Here is a 19683-nt window from a genome sequence, read left to right as displayed (position 1 = left end):
CGTTAAGTTATTAGGGGCATGTTTGTGATTTTAGCCTGTTGAGGGCATAAATGTGATAATTGTGAATATTGTGATATATTTGTGATATCTCTGTGATGCACGATCCAAGGCAGTTCTAGGGAGCTGTTTGGCTAGAAAGTCACAACGGGGTCGAATACCCGTTTCGGGGCGTGTCGAGTGGTATTTTGGGCATTAGATGTTTTATGGGATTATAGGGTTATAAAAATAAATATTTGGAGATATATTTGAGGTTAGAATGTTTAGGAGGGAATACTGGGGAAATTTACCATTTTGCCTTCGGGGACATTTTTGGCACCCCGAGCCTTTGAGGTAACCTTTGAAACTTAAGTTAAATAAAACAAAACCAAAGAAGCTTTTAGAAATCTAGAAACCAACCCTCTTTCTTCCTCTCTCTCTCTCTCTTGGAGTTCTCTCCCTTTGGAAGCTTGGAGCATTTTTTGGTGAAACCTAACCAAAGGTTAAGGATTTTGAGCTGGGATGTTGGGAGCTAGAAGCTTCGAGCTTAGGGAACTAATCCAGGGATTCAACTCAGCTCAAGGTAAGCTCTTTACTTAGTGAATTGTATTGAATTGCTGCTGGTATTTTAGAGTTTGCATGTGAGTTAAGTTGAGAATTGCTCTTGATTATTTGGGTGAGTTTTGGGGTTAGTTTCTGTTGGGTTTTGCTGATCGGACTACTCTAGAAATGTTGTGATGATTGAGTGGGATTGTAGGGTTGATTTTGGGGTAAGTTGGCTCGGTTTTCGTGGCAAACTTGGAGGATTTTTCTGGGTTCGAAGGGTCGGGCTGTCGCGGCATGCCCTAGCTTGGGCCGCGGTGCCCCTGTCCTGTTTTGGGGTTGGAGGTATCTGGTTGGGGGTGGGTTGCGGCATGGGCTTATGGGGCCGTGACACTTAGTGCATTTTTGGGCTTTAAAGAGGTTTTAGGCTTGGGAATCCAAAAGTTAAAGCTCGGGATGGATTTGATCATCTGGATTGATAGAATCCAAGGTCTCGGAGACTAGAATTATGACTCGAAGATATTTAATGGATTAGAACTTGATGGATGGATATTTTTGATGCGTAATGACTAGGTTTTCAGCGAGGCTCGGGCTAGGAGACTGTGCTTGGGACATCGATGCGTGGAAAGCTCGGGACATCGGTGCTATGTGGTGTGTTGTACTGTGTGTATTGCTTGTGGTTTGCCATGTCATATATGTGAATGTGACTGATCGGAAAGAGCCGGGAGCGGCAAGAGTCGAGAGCGGCAAAAGCCGGGAGCGGCAAGAGCCGGAAGCAGCAAGAGCCAGGAGCTGCAAAAGCTGGGAGAGGTAAGAGCCGAGAATGGGAAGTGGCTGGGAGCAGCGTTAGCACGCGAGGTGTGAGTTGCTAGAGCGAGACCCTAAAGGATACCAGGGATATCCTCACGGTGTGGACCATGGACCCAGGGCTTGGTAAAACACTTGGGACGGCATGGTCGTTATGTGTTTACCTTGTTGGCTGCTTCGTTATGTGTTGTTGTAATATGTTGCTATGATGCTATGTTTATGTTCCTATGTGCTGTTGTTCTGCTATGGTATGATGTTGTTGTGGTACTGTGCCTTTTGTATTCTAATAAAAGTTTAAATAAGTGTTTAATTGCTGGGTTAAATTATAGTATGTTGTGCCTTAAGGTTCTCTTGCTGGGCCTCGACTCACAGGTGCTCTGTTGTGCAGGTAAGGGCAAAGAAAAAATTAATGAACCATGTGTTAGAGGGCATGGAGCGGTGCATACATGTTTGGCCTACCTGGCCACCACGGCTGGGGTATTTTGAGGAACTGGTCATGAACATTGATTTTGTCGCTTAGGCCGACTGTAAATAATCTTTTAAGTTGTAAATATCTTTTCAGGTAATATATATGGGATCCCAATGTAACCTTTTTCATGATTTAAAAGAACGACTAACTTTTTACACCAAAACCTTATTTTAACATGTTGCATTTAAATTAGTTACATATTTTAACCAAAAACCTCGATTAGCGAGTGATTGGCATGTTTCATACTCACTTAGTAACGACTCTAAGGAAGTAGGGCACTACATTGGACCATTAAAAACTACTAGACATAACTACTAGTTTGAATACATACATAAGAACTAACATAACTTTATTTAAAACCCAAAATATTGTACGGAATACCAAATAAATTATGCAATGTAAAATACGATATGGGTACCCATTGTTTAGTACATAAAAACTTAAAAACATCATAAATCTATTTAAATGTTAAAAACTCAGTGCGGAAATACATAAATCAAAAGACTTGAAAACAACGTCATCCTCGATCTTCCAGCAGTCCATTCAGTTAATTCATCCTCAACACACATGATAAGCTGCCACGAATCTTTCCCACCTTCCATGTTCATTTTCCTGCATCAAGCTAAAAAGAAAGGAATGAGCCTAATGCCCAGCAAGGAAAATCTACTAACAACATATATCATAAATCATAAACATAAGACTATATCATAAACATATACTATAAAACGTATAACTATAAAAACGTATATCATATAGGACTACAATATTAATGGCCATTAACTCATTACCGTAGCATGTGATAAAACCATCTAGGTCCTCAGTATACTTATCGAGGTAGGCTAGATCACAAGGTAGTATATGATAACCCATCTAGGTCCTCTGTCAACTAATCGAGGTAGGGTAAATCATAGCTCTATACTACGATAATGATAAAAAATTCTTGGGGCTTGCTATCTAAGCAAGTCATATCCCCAAGGACTAAAAAGCATATTTATACATATACATATTATAGCATAAAACATATCATAACATAAACATATAAACACATATAATCTAACCTATTTTCCTTACCAAACACTGGGATATGGAGACAAGAACGGGATTTGGAACACTCATAAAACCAACAATAAAACAATGAGTTTCTAAATAAAAAAGTGATGAAAAAGAGAACTAATCCATCCAAGTAGAAACTTACCGAACACCTTAAGTTTCAAGAAACTTTAACACCTAACCAAGAATCATAAACAAGAGTTAGGATCTGAAAGAAAATAAAGAAAACTAAAGAACTATGAAAACTGAACTTAAGGATAAGAATACCTTGAATGATCTTATGACTTGATCTATACCTCGATACCGAAATAACTCTATATCTTACTTCCCAAGTGTTTAGAAAAGCTTAGATTGGAAAGCTTTTATCCCAAAACCCAAGTGTTTCTCTCTATAGTAAACTTAGCAACTTGGAGGCTCTGAACAATGCTTGAAGAATGAAAGAAATGGCTGAGTACTAGGTCCTATTTATAGAGTTCAAGGAGTGAAACTAACCCCTTTTAGTTTGAATAAATAGATGAATATAAAATAAAAAAGATTTGAATTTTCTTTCAGTAGATGCCCAAAACTCGGTCAAAATCGTTCAAGGGCAGGTCCAAGTGGTTAAGGCTGTATTTAAATTTAAAATCCTCAAGATTCCAAAAATTAACTCTCAGGGGCAATATAATGCCTACCTTGGGCAATATATCGCCTACACCTATATCTCGAGCTCCGTTCGTTCGTTCGTGCAAAGTCGACGTGTTTTTCGTATCTCCTGTAGGCGATATATCGACCCTTATAGCTGCGATATATCGACATACGTTGATATATCAAACACGTATTTGCACTTTTTCAGCATATTTTGAATTGATTAAACTGTTTTGACTGAGTCAAAATGTGGATCCTAACAGCTGCTGGAAGGTTCTAGAGCTTCTAGATCTTTCTTTTATTTAAACTATTCATCAAAAATACTTAAATCCTTAATAAACATGATTATGAAAAGTGTCACATTCTTAATAATTCTTTCTAAACCTTAGGTTATAATAAATAATACTTCTAGAACCAGCAATATTAATCTAACCTTATGTTATATTTAATATTTCTATACTATAGGTTAAACTTATAAAATCCATAACTATTGCTATGAGTTTCCAACTAAGTCCCGGCTTGAACAAAAATCCACAGAAACTAACATACTACAAACTAATATTGACTACTACTACTATCTAGCTAAGTAAAATTCTGGGACACTACATGTTGACTTGCAATTTGGCCAACAACACGGAGTCAAATGTACGACAAAAGATAAAATGACAATTAAGAATTTAATCTCATGGAAAAGAAGAAAACACCAAGGATTTATTGTGGTTTGGCCCCAAAGATTGGTAATGACCTACGTCCACTTAGTGTTATTATTAATATTGAATCTCAAAGCCGTGATCAAATGTAATGACCCACTACTCTAGACTTTTGGACCATTAACGAAACTATACATACAAATCCTTAATAAAACTTACATTTGCGAAAATACCATAACTTTATTAGAAAAACTTGTAGAAATAAGAGTTACTTACATAAAATATCAAGAAGGATATGGGATCCCATTGTCTTAAAAACAAAACATAATTTAAAATAAAAAGTGTTACATAGCAAGTGCGGAAAAATACATGTAAAACCATAAAACAAGACTACATCCTCGAAAATCGAACTCTCGACTCCTTGAATCCATTCACCATCGATACACATTCTCCAAGCATCCACAAATCCTACCGCCACTATAGCTATTTTCCTACACATATAAACAAAAAGGAACGAGCCTAATGCCCAGCAAGGAAAAATCTAACACATAGTTCATATACATAAATTTCATAAGAAACATAAAAACTTAACATAACACTTATATCATGCACATACTATAATGGCCATTATTACTTGGGGTCCCATAGACTAATCAAGTCATATGCCCATTAGATTAGTGGGGTCCTACTAGCTAAGTAGGTCATATGCCCATAATCTATTTGGGGCTTGTTAGTCAAATAGGTCATATGCCCAAGCCTACAACCATACATATTTCATAACATATTTTATAACATATTTCATAGCATAAAACATAAGATAACATAAGCATATAACATATAGGTTCTATCCTATTTTCCTTACCAAAGTTACCGGGATGTGAGGACAGAGTTGGGACTTTTGGAACACTCCTAAAACTATATATAACAGGGTGAGTAGATTTGAAGAAAAATAAATGAAAGGAATGGAAGGACTAAACCTTTGAGAAACATACTTACCAAAACCTTTTTGCTCAAGAACTTAGGTTTCCTAACCAAAATAAAAATTAAGGTTAGAGGCTGAGTAGAAGACTATGAGAACTTGAAAGAAAAGTACAGAATTGAACTAGAGTTTTGGGTTACCTTGACGACTTGTAAGACCAATCTACACCTCAAACCGAAATACTATAAAACCTTACTTCCCCAAGTGTTTGATAAGCTTATGATTTCCCCACCCAAGTGTTTAACTCTCACACTCACCTAGCAACTTACAGCCTCTGAACTTAGAGTAAAAGGTGAATAATGGCTAGGTACTAGGTCCTATTTATAGAGTTTAGGAATGAAAGGATCTTAATTTCACTTGAATAAAAATAATGGCGTTTTAGGTGAAAATAATTTGAATAATCGTTCAGCAGAGGCTGAAGACTCATTCAAAAAGGTGATGGAGTTATCAAGAGGTTGAATGGCTGAATGGAAAAAGAATTCAAAAACTTTCAAAATAATCTGAGAGGGGCAATATATCGCCCCTGTAGGCGATATATCGCCTGGGCCAGTATGCCCGAGGCTGTTGTGCATCGTTTCGTGTTTTCCGTATCTACGTGCTGCGATATATCGCCCCCTATAGCTGCGATATATCGGCACACGCTGATTATTTAAACACGAAATTACACATTTTTAGCTAAGTTTGAATGGAGTAAACAGCCTTGACTAAGCCCTTAAATGTATTCAAAGCTGCTGACTGACCTTAGAGCATTCAAACTTTACCCTTATTAAATTTAATCCTCAAAATACTTAATCCTTAATCACCCATTCATAACATGTGCTTAAAATCCTATTGGTTGTTATCTAAACCTTATAGTATAATAAATATTATCCTTAATATCAGTCATACTAATCAAACCTTAGGTTAAAATTAATATTCTTAAACTATAGAATAAACTTAGAAAATCTACAAGTACTACTATGAGTGTCCAAATAATTCCTGGTCTAAACCAAAAATCCACAGTTATAAAGATAATACTATAAATACTATAATACTACTATCTAACTAGCTAAGTAAAGTTCTTGGACTCTACATCAAAGAACTAGGGTTCTTGAGTTTCACAAACCTTGGAAGAAATACAATGGAACGATGGATAATTGCATTATAGCTCTCTTTCTCTCTATACTTAGCAAAAAGATTAAGAGATCAAAAAGTCCCGTCCTTGAGCTATTTCATGCATATTTATAGGCTCAAGGAGAGTTACACGGGCCAATGGGCCTTAACTTTCCTTAATGTCTGCGTATCAAGGTAATAAAGTGGAAATATTCAATGCAATTATTACAGGATTACAATCTTAGAAGGAAATAAATCAGATTATACGGCCAGCCTCGTCGCATCTAACAGATAAGCTTGACGAAGTGATGTGCCTCTGATCGATAGCCGAACAACACTTCCGCCACGTGTAGATCACATGGGAAAAATCCTTTCCATGTCATTAATAGCCGTTTTTTGGGTAAACATTTGCCCCCCAAGTTTATTTATTGTGACCAGCAATAAGTAAACTTAGGAAACTGACCCTTCGCTTCCTCCACCAAACCTGTCAGAACCGCCCATGCCCTCTTGGAAAAAGCAATCAATCATGTCTAATCAAGCCTTTTTGGTTTCCCAAAACCTTGTCTGACGACTATCACACTTCCCCATGCTCAGAAAAAAAAATTCATGATTACCTCTTTTATCATGTCACAATCACTATATACAATATCTCAAATCCTCATTTTTACTTTTTACTTTTCACTTGCCATCTCCTCTCCAAGAACTGTGAAGAAGTTCCATCTTCAGAGCCAAGAAATCCTAGGAACTCACATCCAGACATTCAAAAGCTTTCCTATTCAGACTTCGTGTTCAGACTCCGTTTTTTATCTAAGTAAGTTTCATGAACTCCTTTGCATGTTCTTGGCTGAAGCTATTATGGGGATTGTGTGTATATCAATAGATGCTTGATAGGGTAGTGAAGTAATGTTTAGTAGGATTTAGGAGCCAGTTTGGTAGTCGAGATTGTAGACTTAAGGGCGTAAAATTGAAGTAAAAATTCAATTTTTAGGCTAGCTGAAAAACTGGGGTTTCCCCTCCCCCCCCCCCCCCCCCCCCTTTCGGAGTCAAAAAAGCTTTTTTCTGAAAAACTTTTTACTTCCGCTTTTCAATCTGTTTTTCAAACTGCTCATATAAAACTTAGTGTTTTTGCTAGAATGCTACTGGCCGTATAAAAAATTAACTTTTATCCGCGAGCAACGTTATTCTAACTCTCAACACATATTTTTAGGCTTTACGTTCTTGTCTCCCCCTTTCTCTGTTCGCATCTTTTCATGCAAGATCCATGGGGAGGTGAGAGGCCCATCGACGACGACTTGCTTTCCCGATTGCTTGAAGACGAGGAGCAACAATTGCAGTTGATACCAGAAATTCCTTTTTCTCGAACCCCACCCAATAGACCTCAATCAAACCTTCCAGCCATGGGTAGAGTAAAATCCACTGCCCAGAAAAAGAAATCTTCCAACCCTTCAAATCAGCTGCTCCTCAGGCTGGAATTCCCTCGACCAGTGGTCGAGAAAGAAATATCCCCGACCCTAACATCCAAACTCACGCTAAACTTCGAAACGCCGTTCAACCAGATGTTTAATGGTACGTAGCTCCTCCTAACCGAGTAACGATTAGGATGATCGCTAATTACATTAAAAAATATGGACTTCCTGGGGTGACTCTAGTCGAACCCACCCAAGACCAATGGGAGAACTTGCCTAGAGGCGCTTTCAGCGCCTGGTCCAAGTATCACATCAAGGCAGGAGCGATCCTGCCTCTTCATCCTTTCTTCCAGGGGGTGGCCAATTATTTTAGGGTCGCCCCTTTTCAAATAACCCCCAACAGATATAGAATGCTCTTTGCACTCTATATCCTCTATAGCCATAAAAAAATGGCCAGTCCCCATGCCACATGAGGTCAACTACTTGTTCGACCTGAAATCCAACCCCAACCAGGAAAACACGGGGTTTTTCCACTTCTGTCATCAAGAAACAAGCTGCACTTTCCTTACTTACACCACTTTTATCTCGAACGTGGGGAGGTACCATCTGGAGTACTTTCTGATGACTGACATGGTCGCGAACAACTTGGCCTTCACACAAGGAGGTAAAGTCTTTGTACCACTGGTCGTTGATTTTTCTTCAATTTTTTGCTGCATTACCCTTAGAAATTTAGCGCATTTCAGGCCCATGGTTGCGACCAGACCCTACTCCGGACATGGTGATCCGATCAGCCCTCCTGGCCAACATGACCGACATAGAAAAAAGTGTCAAATAGCTAGTCACAAAGGCCAATCTGAGACTGGTCGGCCTTTTGGCTCATCACCAGGATGTGAGGAAATCTACTGCGGGGAGTGCTACCGACACTGAAATCCCCGAACAACAGCCAGATGTGTCATAACCTCCTCCGAGGAGGGCAACTGGGGTGACCATCAATGAGTCAACTGGTGCCCCTAACCTGCTACTGCACCGGCCCCTCTAGGGAAGGGAAAGAAGAAGGCCACAGAGCCTATTCTTGAGTCGTCAGACGAGAACGGTACTGATGTTTCGCTCTTTGATAGCCTGCCTATTCCCTGTCACCTCTTCGACGGGGATGGCAATTTTAAATATCCTCCTGCTTTAAATTCAGACTTCTTCATGCCAGAGAGTGAGTGTAACACTAGTAGAGTATATAATGTAGCGACCAATAATGATAGCTTGGGTATTTTACTTACAATTTTCTTTGTTTCTTTTCCTGACACGTTCTCACTGTTCGTGTATTTGCTTTTCTTACAGACATGGACTCCGAGAATGTGTTCGACATGTACTATGCTCCCGAGGCTCCTGAAGCTCATGCGAGCAAGAGGAAATCGAGCAAGCGACATCAGGGGGAAAGCAGTAAAGCGCCTCCGGCCAAGAAATCCCGTACTGCAGACCCTTTGACAGACGGTCCATCAACAAATGCAACACCACCTCCTCCTCTCGAGCAGCAAACTCCTCCTGCTCCGGTTGGGTCGACCCCTTCTCCACCGGCTCCAACCGACCAGACTCAACAGGCTACTCCAACTTCCACAGGGGGCGACCTATTGAGTCGTGCCCTAAGATCAGCCAAAGACAGGATTGCCAAAATTTTGAAGCACGAACATTACCGAGAGGCGATGGTGGGGACAGAGACGATGGACGTCGACCAAATCTTAACCCGCGCACTAAATGAGCTTGCCAGTTTAAGTCATTATTTTTCTGTGGAGATAGCCCTTTTGTACATTACAATCAGTTTAACTTTCGCTCTGATTGCAGGCAATGCTGACTGTTACTGCTAGCCAGCTCCGCTCGGGTGCTATCACCGAGCAGTCCAGGAATTTCGAGCAACGACATGCCGAAGAACTCAAAGCTGCCGAAGCGAAATATGTTGAACAGCTTGAGGCAGCTCAGAAGACAAATGCAGCATTGCTCGAGGTAAAGAACAAGCTGGCGGAGGAGTTAAGGGAGAAGCAGACTGCGCTGGATAAGGTCGTCGAGCAAAGAGACCAGTTCAAGGAGTCTAACCGCGTCAACTACCGCGAGGCTAAAAAGCTCGAGGAGGACTTGACTGCGAGCAGACAAGAGACTACAACATTGGAGGGCTGGATCGAGAAGCTTGAAAAAGCCAACGCCAGCAACTTGGAAAGGTACAAGAACGCCACAGTTAAGTGTTTCTATGACTTCTGGAAACATAATCAGGAGGCTAATTTCAGCTATATTCTCGAGCGCACAAGGCATGCTGAGATAGCCCAACGTGTTGCTCGATTGGCGGAAGAAGAGAGAGCAAGGATACTTGCCTCGCCCGAAATCTCATTGGCCGCTGGCGTAGAATAGGCGGATAATGACGTTACAACTTTCGCCGACCAGGGCACCTCTCAGGATCCTCCATCCTTGTAGTCTGCTATTTTTCTTTTACTCTTTAATCTTTTAAGTACACTGCCTACGGGTCGTGATGTAATGAAAAATATTATTTTTATTGTTGCTCGGGCAGCTACTTTTTTCTTTCAACAAACAATTACATCCGAGCAGTTACTGCTCGCGGTGTAAAGGGATTCCTTTTGATATTATAATATTTGTCTTTTATTATAACATCTATTCGCATGCCAGAACATAGCATAGTACTTTCGTTTGATTTAACAAAATACAAAATTTTGAAAAATACTCTAAGTACCCTAACATGCTTTCACTTATTTTGCTCATGTGTTTACATACCGTTCGATATGCATTGCCTACTAGATACCTTATATGCCCCCCAAGTGATCGAGGAGCTCTAGGTCCTTGGTCACTTGCCTTGACCAGAATCTGTTCGAACATTACTGCTCAAAGAAAAACAATTAAAATTATAATACGGCAAAACAACACACGTAATGAGCAAATACTTGTATACAATAGAATAAATGGCAAGAATGACTGGCTGCGCACAATCCTTTATATTTCTCGTAATAAATGGACAAAACGTGTCTGTACGAGTGATCAATAAGATCTTACACTTATAAGCGATTAGTCACATAAAATGACCAACCCTTTTTCATAACTTGTAAAAAGTAAAATTAATACAAGCCAATCCTTTAAGAAGAATTGTTCATTTGTAGTACTTGAGCAGGTGTTCTCAATTCCAATAGCGAGGAATGAGATCTCCGTTTAAGTGGGCAAGTTTGTAGGTGCCTGGATGGAGGACTTCTTCAATCTGGTAAGGCCCTCCCCAATTAGGTCTGAGTACTCCAACAGCCTGGTCGCGAGTTTTTAGGAAAACTCTTCGAAGTACTAAATCTCCAACGCTGAATTTTCTCTCGCATACTTTAGAGTTGAAATACCGAGCGACTTTTTGCTGGTACGCAGCTACTCGGAGTTGGGCTTGTTCACGTTTCTCATTGATCGAGCCCAGGGATTCCATCAATAGCTGGCTGTTTGATCCTTGATCGTACGTTATTCTGCGATGTGAGGGCAGATCTAACTCCACGGGCAACATAGCCTCATATCCATAGGCCAAAGAGAATGGAGTATGGCCTGTTGCTGTTCGGTGGGAAGTTCTGTACGACCAATGGACTTCAGGAAATTACTCTGGCCAAGCACCCTTAGCTTCTTATAGTCTTTTCTACAGGGTATCCTTTAGCATTTTGTTGATTGCTTCAACTTGTCCATTTGGTTGGGGATGAGCGACTGAAGAAAAGCTCTTGATAACACCATGCCGTTCGCAAAAGTCCATGAATAAATCACTATCAAACTGTGTGCCATCATCCGAGACAATTTTCCTTGGCAATCCATAGTGACAAACGATGTTTTTGATCACGAAATCCAACACCTTTTTGGCCGTAATGGTTGCGAGTGGCTCAGCTTCGGCCCATTTAGTGAAATAATCGATGGCAACTATGACATACTTGACGCCGCCCTTCCTGACGGGCAAAGAGCCGATCAAGTCTATCCCCCAAATTGCAAATGGCCATGGACTTTGCATCTGTTTAAGCTCATTTGGGGCTGCTCGTGGGATTTTGGAGAAACTCTGGAACTTGTCGCATCTCCGTACAAACTCCATCAAGTCTTCATTCATCGCGGGCCAGAAGTATCCTTGCCTCAGGATCTTTTTAGACAAGCTTTGCCCCCTAGCGTGGTCCCCACAAAAGCCTTTGTGTACCTCTTTCATCAATTCTTTGGCTTTCTCTTTCGAAACACATCTGAGGAGTGGCATTAAGTATCCCCTCCGGTATAAGATTCCATCTACCAGGACATATCTAACAGCCTGTCACTGAAGGGTCCTAGCTCTGTTTCTGTCCGTCGACAACACGCCTTGCGTCAGATACTCTACGTATGGTGCCATCCACGTATTCACCATCTGGATCACCAAAGTGGTCTCCTCTGCTGGGATGCTCGGCATAGATAGTCGTTCAACTGGTAATATGTTCAGAGTATCAGCATCCTTCGCGCTTGCTAACTTGGCCAAAGCATCAGCATTGGAATTCTTGTCGCGAGGTACTTGCTGGAGGGTGTATTTGTCAAACTGAGCCAATAGATCTTTTGTTTTGTTTGAATAGGCAACCATCTTTAAACCTCGTGCCTGGTACTCTCCCATGACTTGATTCACCACCAGCTGAGAATCATTGTAGATGTCGAGCACCTTTATATTCATGTCCCTGGCTAATCGTAACCCAGTGAGTAATGCTTCATACTCAGCCTCATTGTTGGAAGCAGTGAAGTCAAACCTGATTGCGCAGTGAAATCGATGCCCTTCAGGTGTAATCAAGATCACCTCTGCCCCTGCATGATGCTCATTGGAAGAGCCGTCTGTAAATAAATTCCATGAGGGAGGTTGGTTTTGCGACTCAGGCTCTTCCAGCTCTTCGGTTTGCTCGTTATCTGTAAGTTTGGTGAACTCTGTAATTAAGTCAGCCAGGGCTTGCCCTTTTATCACTGCTCTTGGCAAGTAAGAGATATTGAACTGCCCAAGTTCGACTGCCCATTTTAACAATCTACTCGCAGCCTCTGGTTTTTGCAGAACTTGCCGTAGAGGCTGGTCGGTCAAAACGGTGATTGGATGTGCTTGAAAGTAAGGCCGCAGTTTCCTTGAGGCCAAAATTAAGCAATAGGCTAGCTTCTCGATAGGTGGGTACCGCTGCTCTGCTCCAATTATCCTTTTGCTTACATACAAAACAACCTTCTGCACGCCTTCTGTAACTGTTGTAATTGGAAGCCTAATTGACCCTGTTGGGGCGAGCCCTTCACCGGAAAAACCATAGATGGTTTGGTTGCATGGCTCTAGGTCCTTGACGGACAGCTTCATTCTTTCCAGTGAAGACTTGTACACGATGTTGACCGAACTTCCTGTGTCGACCAACACCCTCTTCACCATCATGTTGGCAATTTGTACATCTATGACCAGTGGATCGGAGTGTGGGAATCGCACGTGATGGGCATCGTCTTCAGAGATGGTTATCAATTCCTCCTCTATTCGAGCCTTTTTCGGTGCTCAGTCCTCCACACTCATCATCTCGATGTCCTGGTCGTGGTGTAGGGTTCGAGCATATCGTTCTCTTGCCTTCCCATTGTCTCTTGCTAGATGTGGGCCTCCCCATATGGTGAGTAAAGTGCCTGCCACAGGAGCTGGCTGTAGAGGTGGCGAGCATTGACGTGCAGGCGCTTGCTCATTGCCACCTTGAGTCTCTCGCTGAAACCCTCTTGCGACTCGCACATATCTTCTTAAATGTCCCTGCCTGATCAGGAATTTAATCTCATCTTTTAACTGGTTACATTCATTGGTGTCGTGCCCGTAGTCGTTGTGAAAATGACAGAACTTCATCGTATCTCTCTTGGAGATATCTTTCCTTATAGCTGTGGGTTGTTTGTAAGGCATGCTTGAGCTGGTCTCCTGGTAGACTTCAGCTCGACGTTCGACAAGGGTCGTATAGTTGGTGAATCTCGGCTCGTATCGACTGCCTTTGGGGTGTTTACTCTCAGAAGCTGAGGGTTCATTGTTTGCCCGTTTTCCACCGTTCCTACCATTTCCATTCCCGTTGCCATTGGGTTTTTCCAACCCGTTGGCGACTTTGGCGGGTTCTTCCTTAAGCCCTTGTCTTTTGTTGGCAATTTTCCTTCATTGGCAATTGCGTCCTCGATCAGCCCGATCTAAAAACTCCTGGGTACTTCTTACCCCATTCTTTCTAAGGATACTCCAGAGGGGTGAATGGCGCCTAACCCCAGCAGTTAGAGCCATCATCTTACTTTCATCGCCCACTGTCTTGGCTCCAGCTGCTGCTCGCATGAAGCATTGGACATATTCTTTTAAGGGCTCTCCCTCCTTCTGGCATATCTCGACCAGCTGGTTGGCCTCTGTGGGGTGTATGCGACCCGCGTAGAATTGTCCATAAAATTCCTTCATGAACATTTCCCAAGATATTATACTAGAATGAGGGAACTTGAAGAACCATTCCTAGGCGGTGTCAGACAGTGTCGCAGGGAAGATCCGGCAACAGGCATCTTTCGATACTTTTTGTATATCCATTTGTATCTCAAACTTATTAATGTGAGATACCGAGTCTTCGTACCCGTCAAAGTACGGCAATGTCGACATCTTGAACTTACTGGGGGTTTCAGCCACAGCAATCCTCTGTACAAAGGGGATGCCCCTCCTCCTATCGTACTCAATATGGGACGTTCGTCCCCCAACCAGTTGTTGTACCGCCTGGTTCAGAGCATCAATCTGAGACTAAATAGCTTTTGAGACTGTTGGGGCCACCGGTGCCGGGGGAGCGTACTCGTCGTGCCTCTCACGGCAGTCATTAAGTACGTCCCTTAAATCATCGTCTCTACATATCTGCTCGCTAGCTCCTAGCCGACTAAAAACGTTCTGATGCATGGGTTGCCCCCCAGCGTTCTGGCTAGCTGGCCTATTATCCCTTGGTGGGGGGATTTTGCCTTCACCTCTCTCCTCATTCCTCCGACCAACGTTTCCTTTGCCGGAATCAACCTCACTATAGTCATGGTCATCTCTAAACTGTGGCTAACTATGGGATGACCGGCTGCTCACGCTATTTCCTCCTCGGGCTGGCTTTTCTCGGTTGTGAAGGGGAGGCCTGTGTTGATCATTGGGTCCCTGTGCATTGTTATGCCGTGGGGGGCCCCTGACCACAGAGATTGACTCGGTGTTCTTTCTGTTGGCAGAAGGATGCGACCCCCTACTCGGTAGATGCGGCTCTTCATCCTTGGGCATCTAGGGCTGCGGGGCGGCTACCCGGCCCTATTCTGCCTCGGGCGCTGGGGATTACCTCGATCAGCCTGAGATGGAGGCTGCTGCTTAGGATCCCTTGGTGGGACATCATCCTGAGCCACAGGCGGCTGCACTAGCCTTTGAGGGCTTGCAGGCTGGAGCGGAGGGCTAGAATTGGGACCTCTTTGAGGTGGCACGTTCGGTAGTTGATCTGGCTGGGAGGCTAGCATAGCCTGACTTCGAGCCAATTGGATGGCTGCTTCAAGAGCGTCCATGGCATCCCTCTGTCGATGATCCATTTCTTCATGCTGCTCACTCAGCTCCTGGCACTGGCGTTCTATTTCCCTTTGTTGCAGCGCCATTGTCTCTGTAGCATTATCCTGATTGGCCTTTAGATTAGCCAACTTATCCTGCAACACCCCCAGCGTTGCCCTCAACATTTCAGAATCTAAGTCCTCCTCTTCAAACTCCAAATGTGGTTCATTCTCAGCCACATTTGGGGGAGGAGGTTGGGATGGTGCAGCACCACCAGCCTGTCCAGTCTTCTTTGATGTTTTTGCCATTAGATTTTCTTACAGTTTTTCGTCAAACTCTCAATGAAAGCACCAGAATGTTGACCTGCGATTTGGCCAATGACACGGAGTCAAATGTATGACAGAAGATAAAACGTCAATTAAGAATTTAATCTCATGGAAAAGAAGAAAACACCAAGGATTTATAGTGGTTCGGTCCCAAAGAATGGTAATGACCTACGTCCACTTAGTGTTATTATTAATACTAAATCTCAAAGCCATGATCAAAGAACTAGGGTTCTTGAGTTTCACAAACCTTGGAAGAAATACAATGGAACGATGGATAATTGCACTATAGCTCTCTTTCTCTCTATACTTAGCAAAAAGATTCAGAGATCAAAAAGTCCCTTCCTTGAGCTATTTCATGCATATTTATAGGCTCAAGGAGGGTTACACGGGCCAATGGGCCTTAACTTTCCTTAATAACCGCGTATCAAGGTAATAAAGAGGAAATATTCAATGCAATTATTACAGGATTACAATCTTAGAAGGAAATAAATCAGATTATATGACCAGCCTGGTCGCATCTAACAGTTAAGCTTGATGAAGTGATGTGCCTCTGGTCGATAGCCAAATAGCACTTCCGCCATGTGTAGATCACAAGGGAAAAATCCTTGCCACATCATTAGCAGCCGTTTTTTGGGTAAACACTACACATCCCTTCCACGAGCTCGAGATAGGTTGCTTTTGAGGCAAAAAAGATATAATATCCCTTGAGGTGAGGGCCCTTCTCACTTCAGCTCGTGGTACAGCGACCTGAGGGATGATAACACCCTAAAGGAATTAGTCTAGAGATGGAATGGGGTGAGCCCAACGAAATCTAGAAAATCCTTGAAATATGATTTCAGGGGTAGTAGAGCCTCTGCCCTCATGTCCTCGCGACTCCATGCAGCGAGTTTGATTTTACAATTAAGATTGCCATCTCCTGGGGTGCAGCAGCTTCATTCGTTCGAAGTTGCAGGTCGGCACATCAGGGAGCCAGAGAGCCTAAGGCCGTGGTACACCAGCAGCATGGATATTTGACTGGTAGAAGTGACTGAGCTCCAATAGTTCTCAGCCTCGAAGAATTCTTCTTTCGAGGAGGGAATTAATGCGGCTTGGGTGGTGGAAGAATGCTTTGAAAGATCTTTCATTAGTTTAAACGAAAAGTGTACCAGGCTCGAAGGCAACTGGTGACTTTGAGCTTGGGATCTAGTGGAATAGGCTTAATTTCGAGGACCAGATCTGGATAAACCACGTATCAGAGTATTTTTCTCTTTCTCTCCTCGACCTTGTCTATTTGGTGTCGAAATTTGGTCTCGAATATCTTCTTGCTCACACCTTTCTCTATGCTCGCGTATCAGACGCTGGTTTCGTGTGAAGGGTGATTTAGGACTGGGAGTTGACGAGAAGTAAGGAATGGAAAGCTTAGGCCCCAACTGAGTACTGCAACATCTAATAAGAAAGAAAAGGGTGAGGGCCCATAATATAGGAAATCACAGAAATTATAATTTTGACGATTTGAGCTCGAAAGTTCGAGGTCACGAAATTACCTCAATCGAGACTATAGCCTCGAAAGGGTGAGATTTTTCTTGGATATGATCCCCAAACTATTGTAAACTTCGGATATCGAGGCTGCACTCACGCGAAAAGTGGGAAAGTTAATACCAGTTTAATAGAATCCCGAATTTTCAGGGAAAAAGCTAACAATTACCCAAAAAGGTGATGTTTTTGGGATTTGTGTATTTAAAACCCTAAACCAAAAACCCCTATTTCTTAAGCTGCACGAAATCTTCTATTCCCAGAGAAACCCCATTTTTACATATCTATACTAGAAATTGTGGGTCTGAAACAGTGATTCTAACAACATAAAAATTGGGATCAGAAGTTTGCCTAGTATCGACGTAAAAACTTAATAAAACTAGTAAAAACCAGTAAATGTGTTCTCACAGACAGAAGAAGTATAAAAAAACATATATAAAACATGCAGAAAATAAAAAGGATCAAGAACATGAACTCACACAAAGTTGTTTGTGGAAATGATGAAATCGTCGACTAGAGGACTGGTTGCAGGAAAGATTTCACGGAGTTGAGTGCATTGGAGTTTCTTTGCTTCTTCAGTTTAGAGAACATGCAAAGGCAGAAATAAGGCTCTGGTTCACTTTCTTCTTTCTGAAATTTGGAGTGCAAAAATGGGAGTGATGAAGACGAAGTGGGCGTATATATACACCTCAGGGGATATCAAGGGTCGAACAAATCTGGGTCGTTGGTTTGATTTTGAGTTTGATCCGATGGTTGGGGTATAAATATCAAAATGGCAGCAAAAAGGAGATACGAAAAGACATAGGCAGATGTAAAAGGTACTCAAGTACTCTGACTGTGCAATCCTTAGTTGACGCATGTCCATACTCGAGTGTGGTAGGTGGCACGATTTTTGAAAGCAGCAATTCAAAAGTTTCCTTCTCATAGGATTCGAGCTAATACTTTTAAGGAGGAAAAATGTTACACCGGAATTTCGAGAATAGAAATTTATGATCTTGAGTTTGAGATCAACATTAATGAGAATCAAGTTTGACAGTCTCGTTCAATATTATAACGATGATGTCATAATTGGTAAGCTCAGAACCACGTGATCTCGAAAGTGTTTCGAGGTTACGAGACAAGCTCGAAGATACAGTGACTAGGGTTCAACACTTGTTACATTTTCCTAGTCTGTTTGTATTAGCATCAGTCAAAAGGGTTCGAGCCTGGTCATTACAAGCTCGAAGGAGACGACCTCGATAAAGTTACTTAATAAGATCGAGGGAAGTCAAGATAGCCAGCTCGTGATGATTTTCCGATCCTGAAGATATGTAAGTCGAATGTTCGAGATCGATAGCCAAATGTGGACACGGTTACTGTTTAAGAATCCCTATATTTAAGGGATTGGTTGTAATATGTTAATAAATACCTTATATTAGGGGATTTATATGCATTTAATTATATTTATATTGGGATTTTCGAATCATAACTCCTCGAAATGTGAATGGAGATATTCTATAAACCAGTCTATAAATAGATTGGAGAAATTCATTTGTAAACACACTGAAATTGGGACTGGAAATAATCTGCCGAATTGCTTCCAAAAAGCTTTGAGAAACTTCCATAGTTGAATAACATCGACTCGTGGAATAGGCAGATTTTAACTGTTGAACCACGTAAAAAATCGCGTTTTTCTGTCATTTGTTTTTCTGATTTTGTGTTTAGTGCTCTTCATTTTTAAGTTGATGAAAAACGGTGTCAACACAAATAATTTTTGTGTTTTATGGTAATGTTTTTCAAGTTTTTTTTAGTTTATTTTGGGTATATGTTTAATTATGTTGAGATATATTTTGAGTTTATTTTTAATAGATTTTAAAATGTAAGGATAAGCTTTTTGAGGTTGCTATTTTGTTGTTTTTGAGTTTATTTTGAGTTGATGTCTAATTGATTTGTAATTATATTTTCAACAATGTATTGTTGTGGGGTTGTTGTATGGTTGATTTTAAGTTGCTTTATATACATTATATTGTTGTAGGGTTGGCATTTAGTTGAAATTGTATTTTTATAATTATAAAATTTTAAAATCGTATGTTTGAAAATTTGAGTTGGTAAAACTGAAAAACAATTAGGCGTGGTAAAAATGTAAAAAATAAACATAAAATATATATATTTATGAAAAACATAGAATCAATAAAATTATTATTTAGTATTAAAATATATGTGAAAATATACATTTATCCTCAATTAAAACAATAAACAACTTCTAAAAAAATGGAAGTTACAAAATTGTCCTCAAAATCAAAGATAGCTTAACTTCGTTTAAAATATGGCATAATTATATATATTTTTTAAATTTATGGAAAAATAATCCCAAAAATATAAACTTCCAAGTCAAAAAAATCATTAAAAGAGGGAAAAGTTAAACCCCCATAAAAATAAAAATCTAAAAAAAGCTATATTTCATGTAATTTCCATTTAAAAGTAAATAAAAATTATAAGAATAAAAAAACTTAATCACAAATTTAATATTTATTTTTAACTCAAAATAAGAACAAATGTAAAATCACATATTCAACTTTTATGTTTGTAAAATTTAAAATGATAGACTATTAATATTAAATGTTCATTATTTTCAGAATTCATTAATTTTGGCCACTTGAGGCGAGGATTAGATATAGTTATATATATATATATATCATGCTAATTTAGTATCATATTATTTGTTTAATTGTAAAGAACGCCATATTCAATTTATTTATA

The 19683-nt window shown here is 40.8% G+C and overlaps 1 protein-coding gene across 1 annotated transcript; it reads left to right on the top strand.

Moving 5' to 3' along the window:
* The first annotated feature begins 8930 nt into the window (after positions 1 to 8930).
* LOC133834347 (uncharacterized) lies at positions 8931 to 9987 on the top strand. Its single transcript, XM_062263936.1, has 3 exons — positions 8931 to 9293; positions 9430 to 9642; positions 9853 to 9987. The coding sequence occupies exons 1-3, from the start codon at positions 8931 to 8933 to the stop codon at positions 9985 to 9987; spliced, it is 711 nt and encodes a 236-aa protein (XP_062119920.1).
* Positions 9988 to 19683: the final 9696 nt, after the last annotated feature.

Source organism: Humulus lupulus, chromosome 1 (assembly GCF_963169125.1).
Source record: "Humulus lupulus chromosome 1, drHumLupu1.1, whole genome shotgun sequence".
NCBI classification, from domain to species: Eukaryota; Viridiplantae; Streptophyta; class Magnoliopsida; order Rosales; family Cannabaceae; genus Humulus; species Humulus lupulus.
This window is presented reverse-complemented; position numbering and strand designations above follow the sequence as displayed.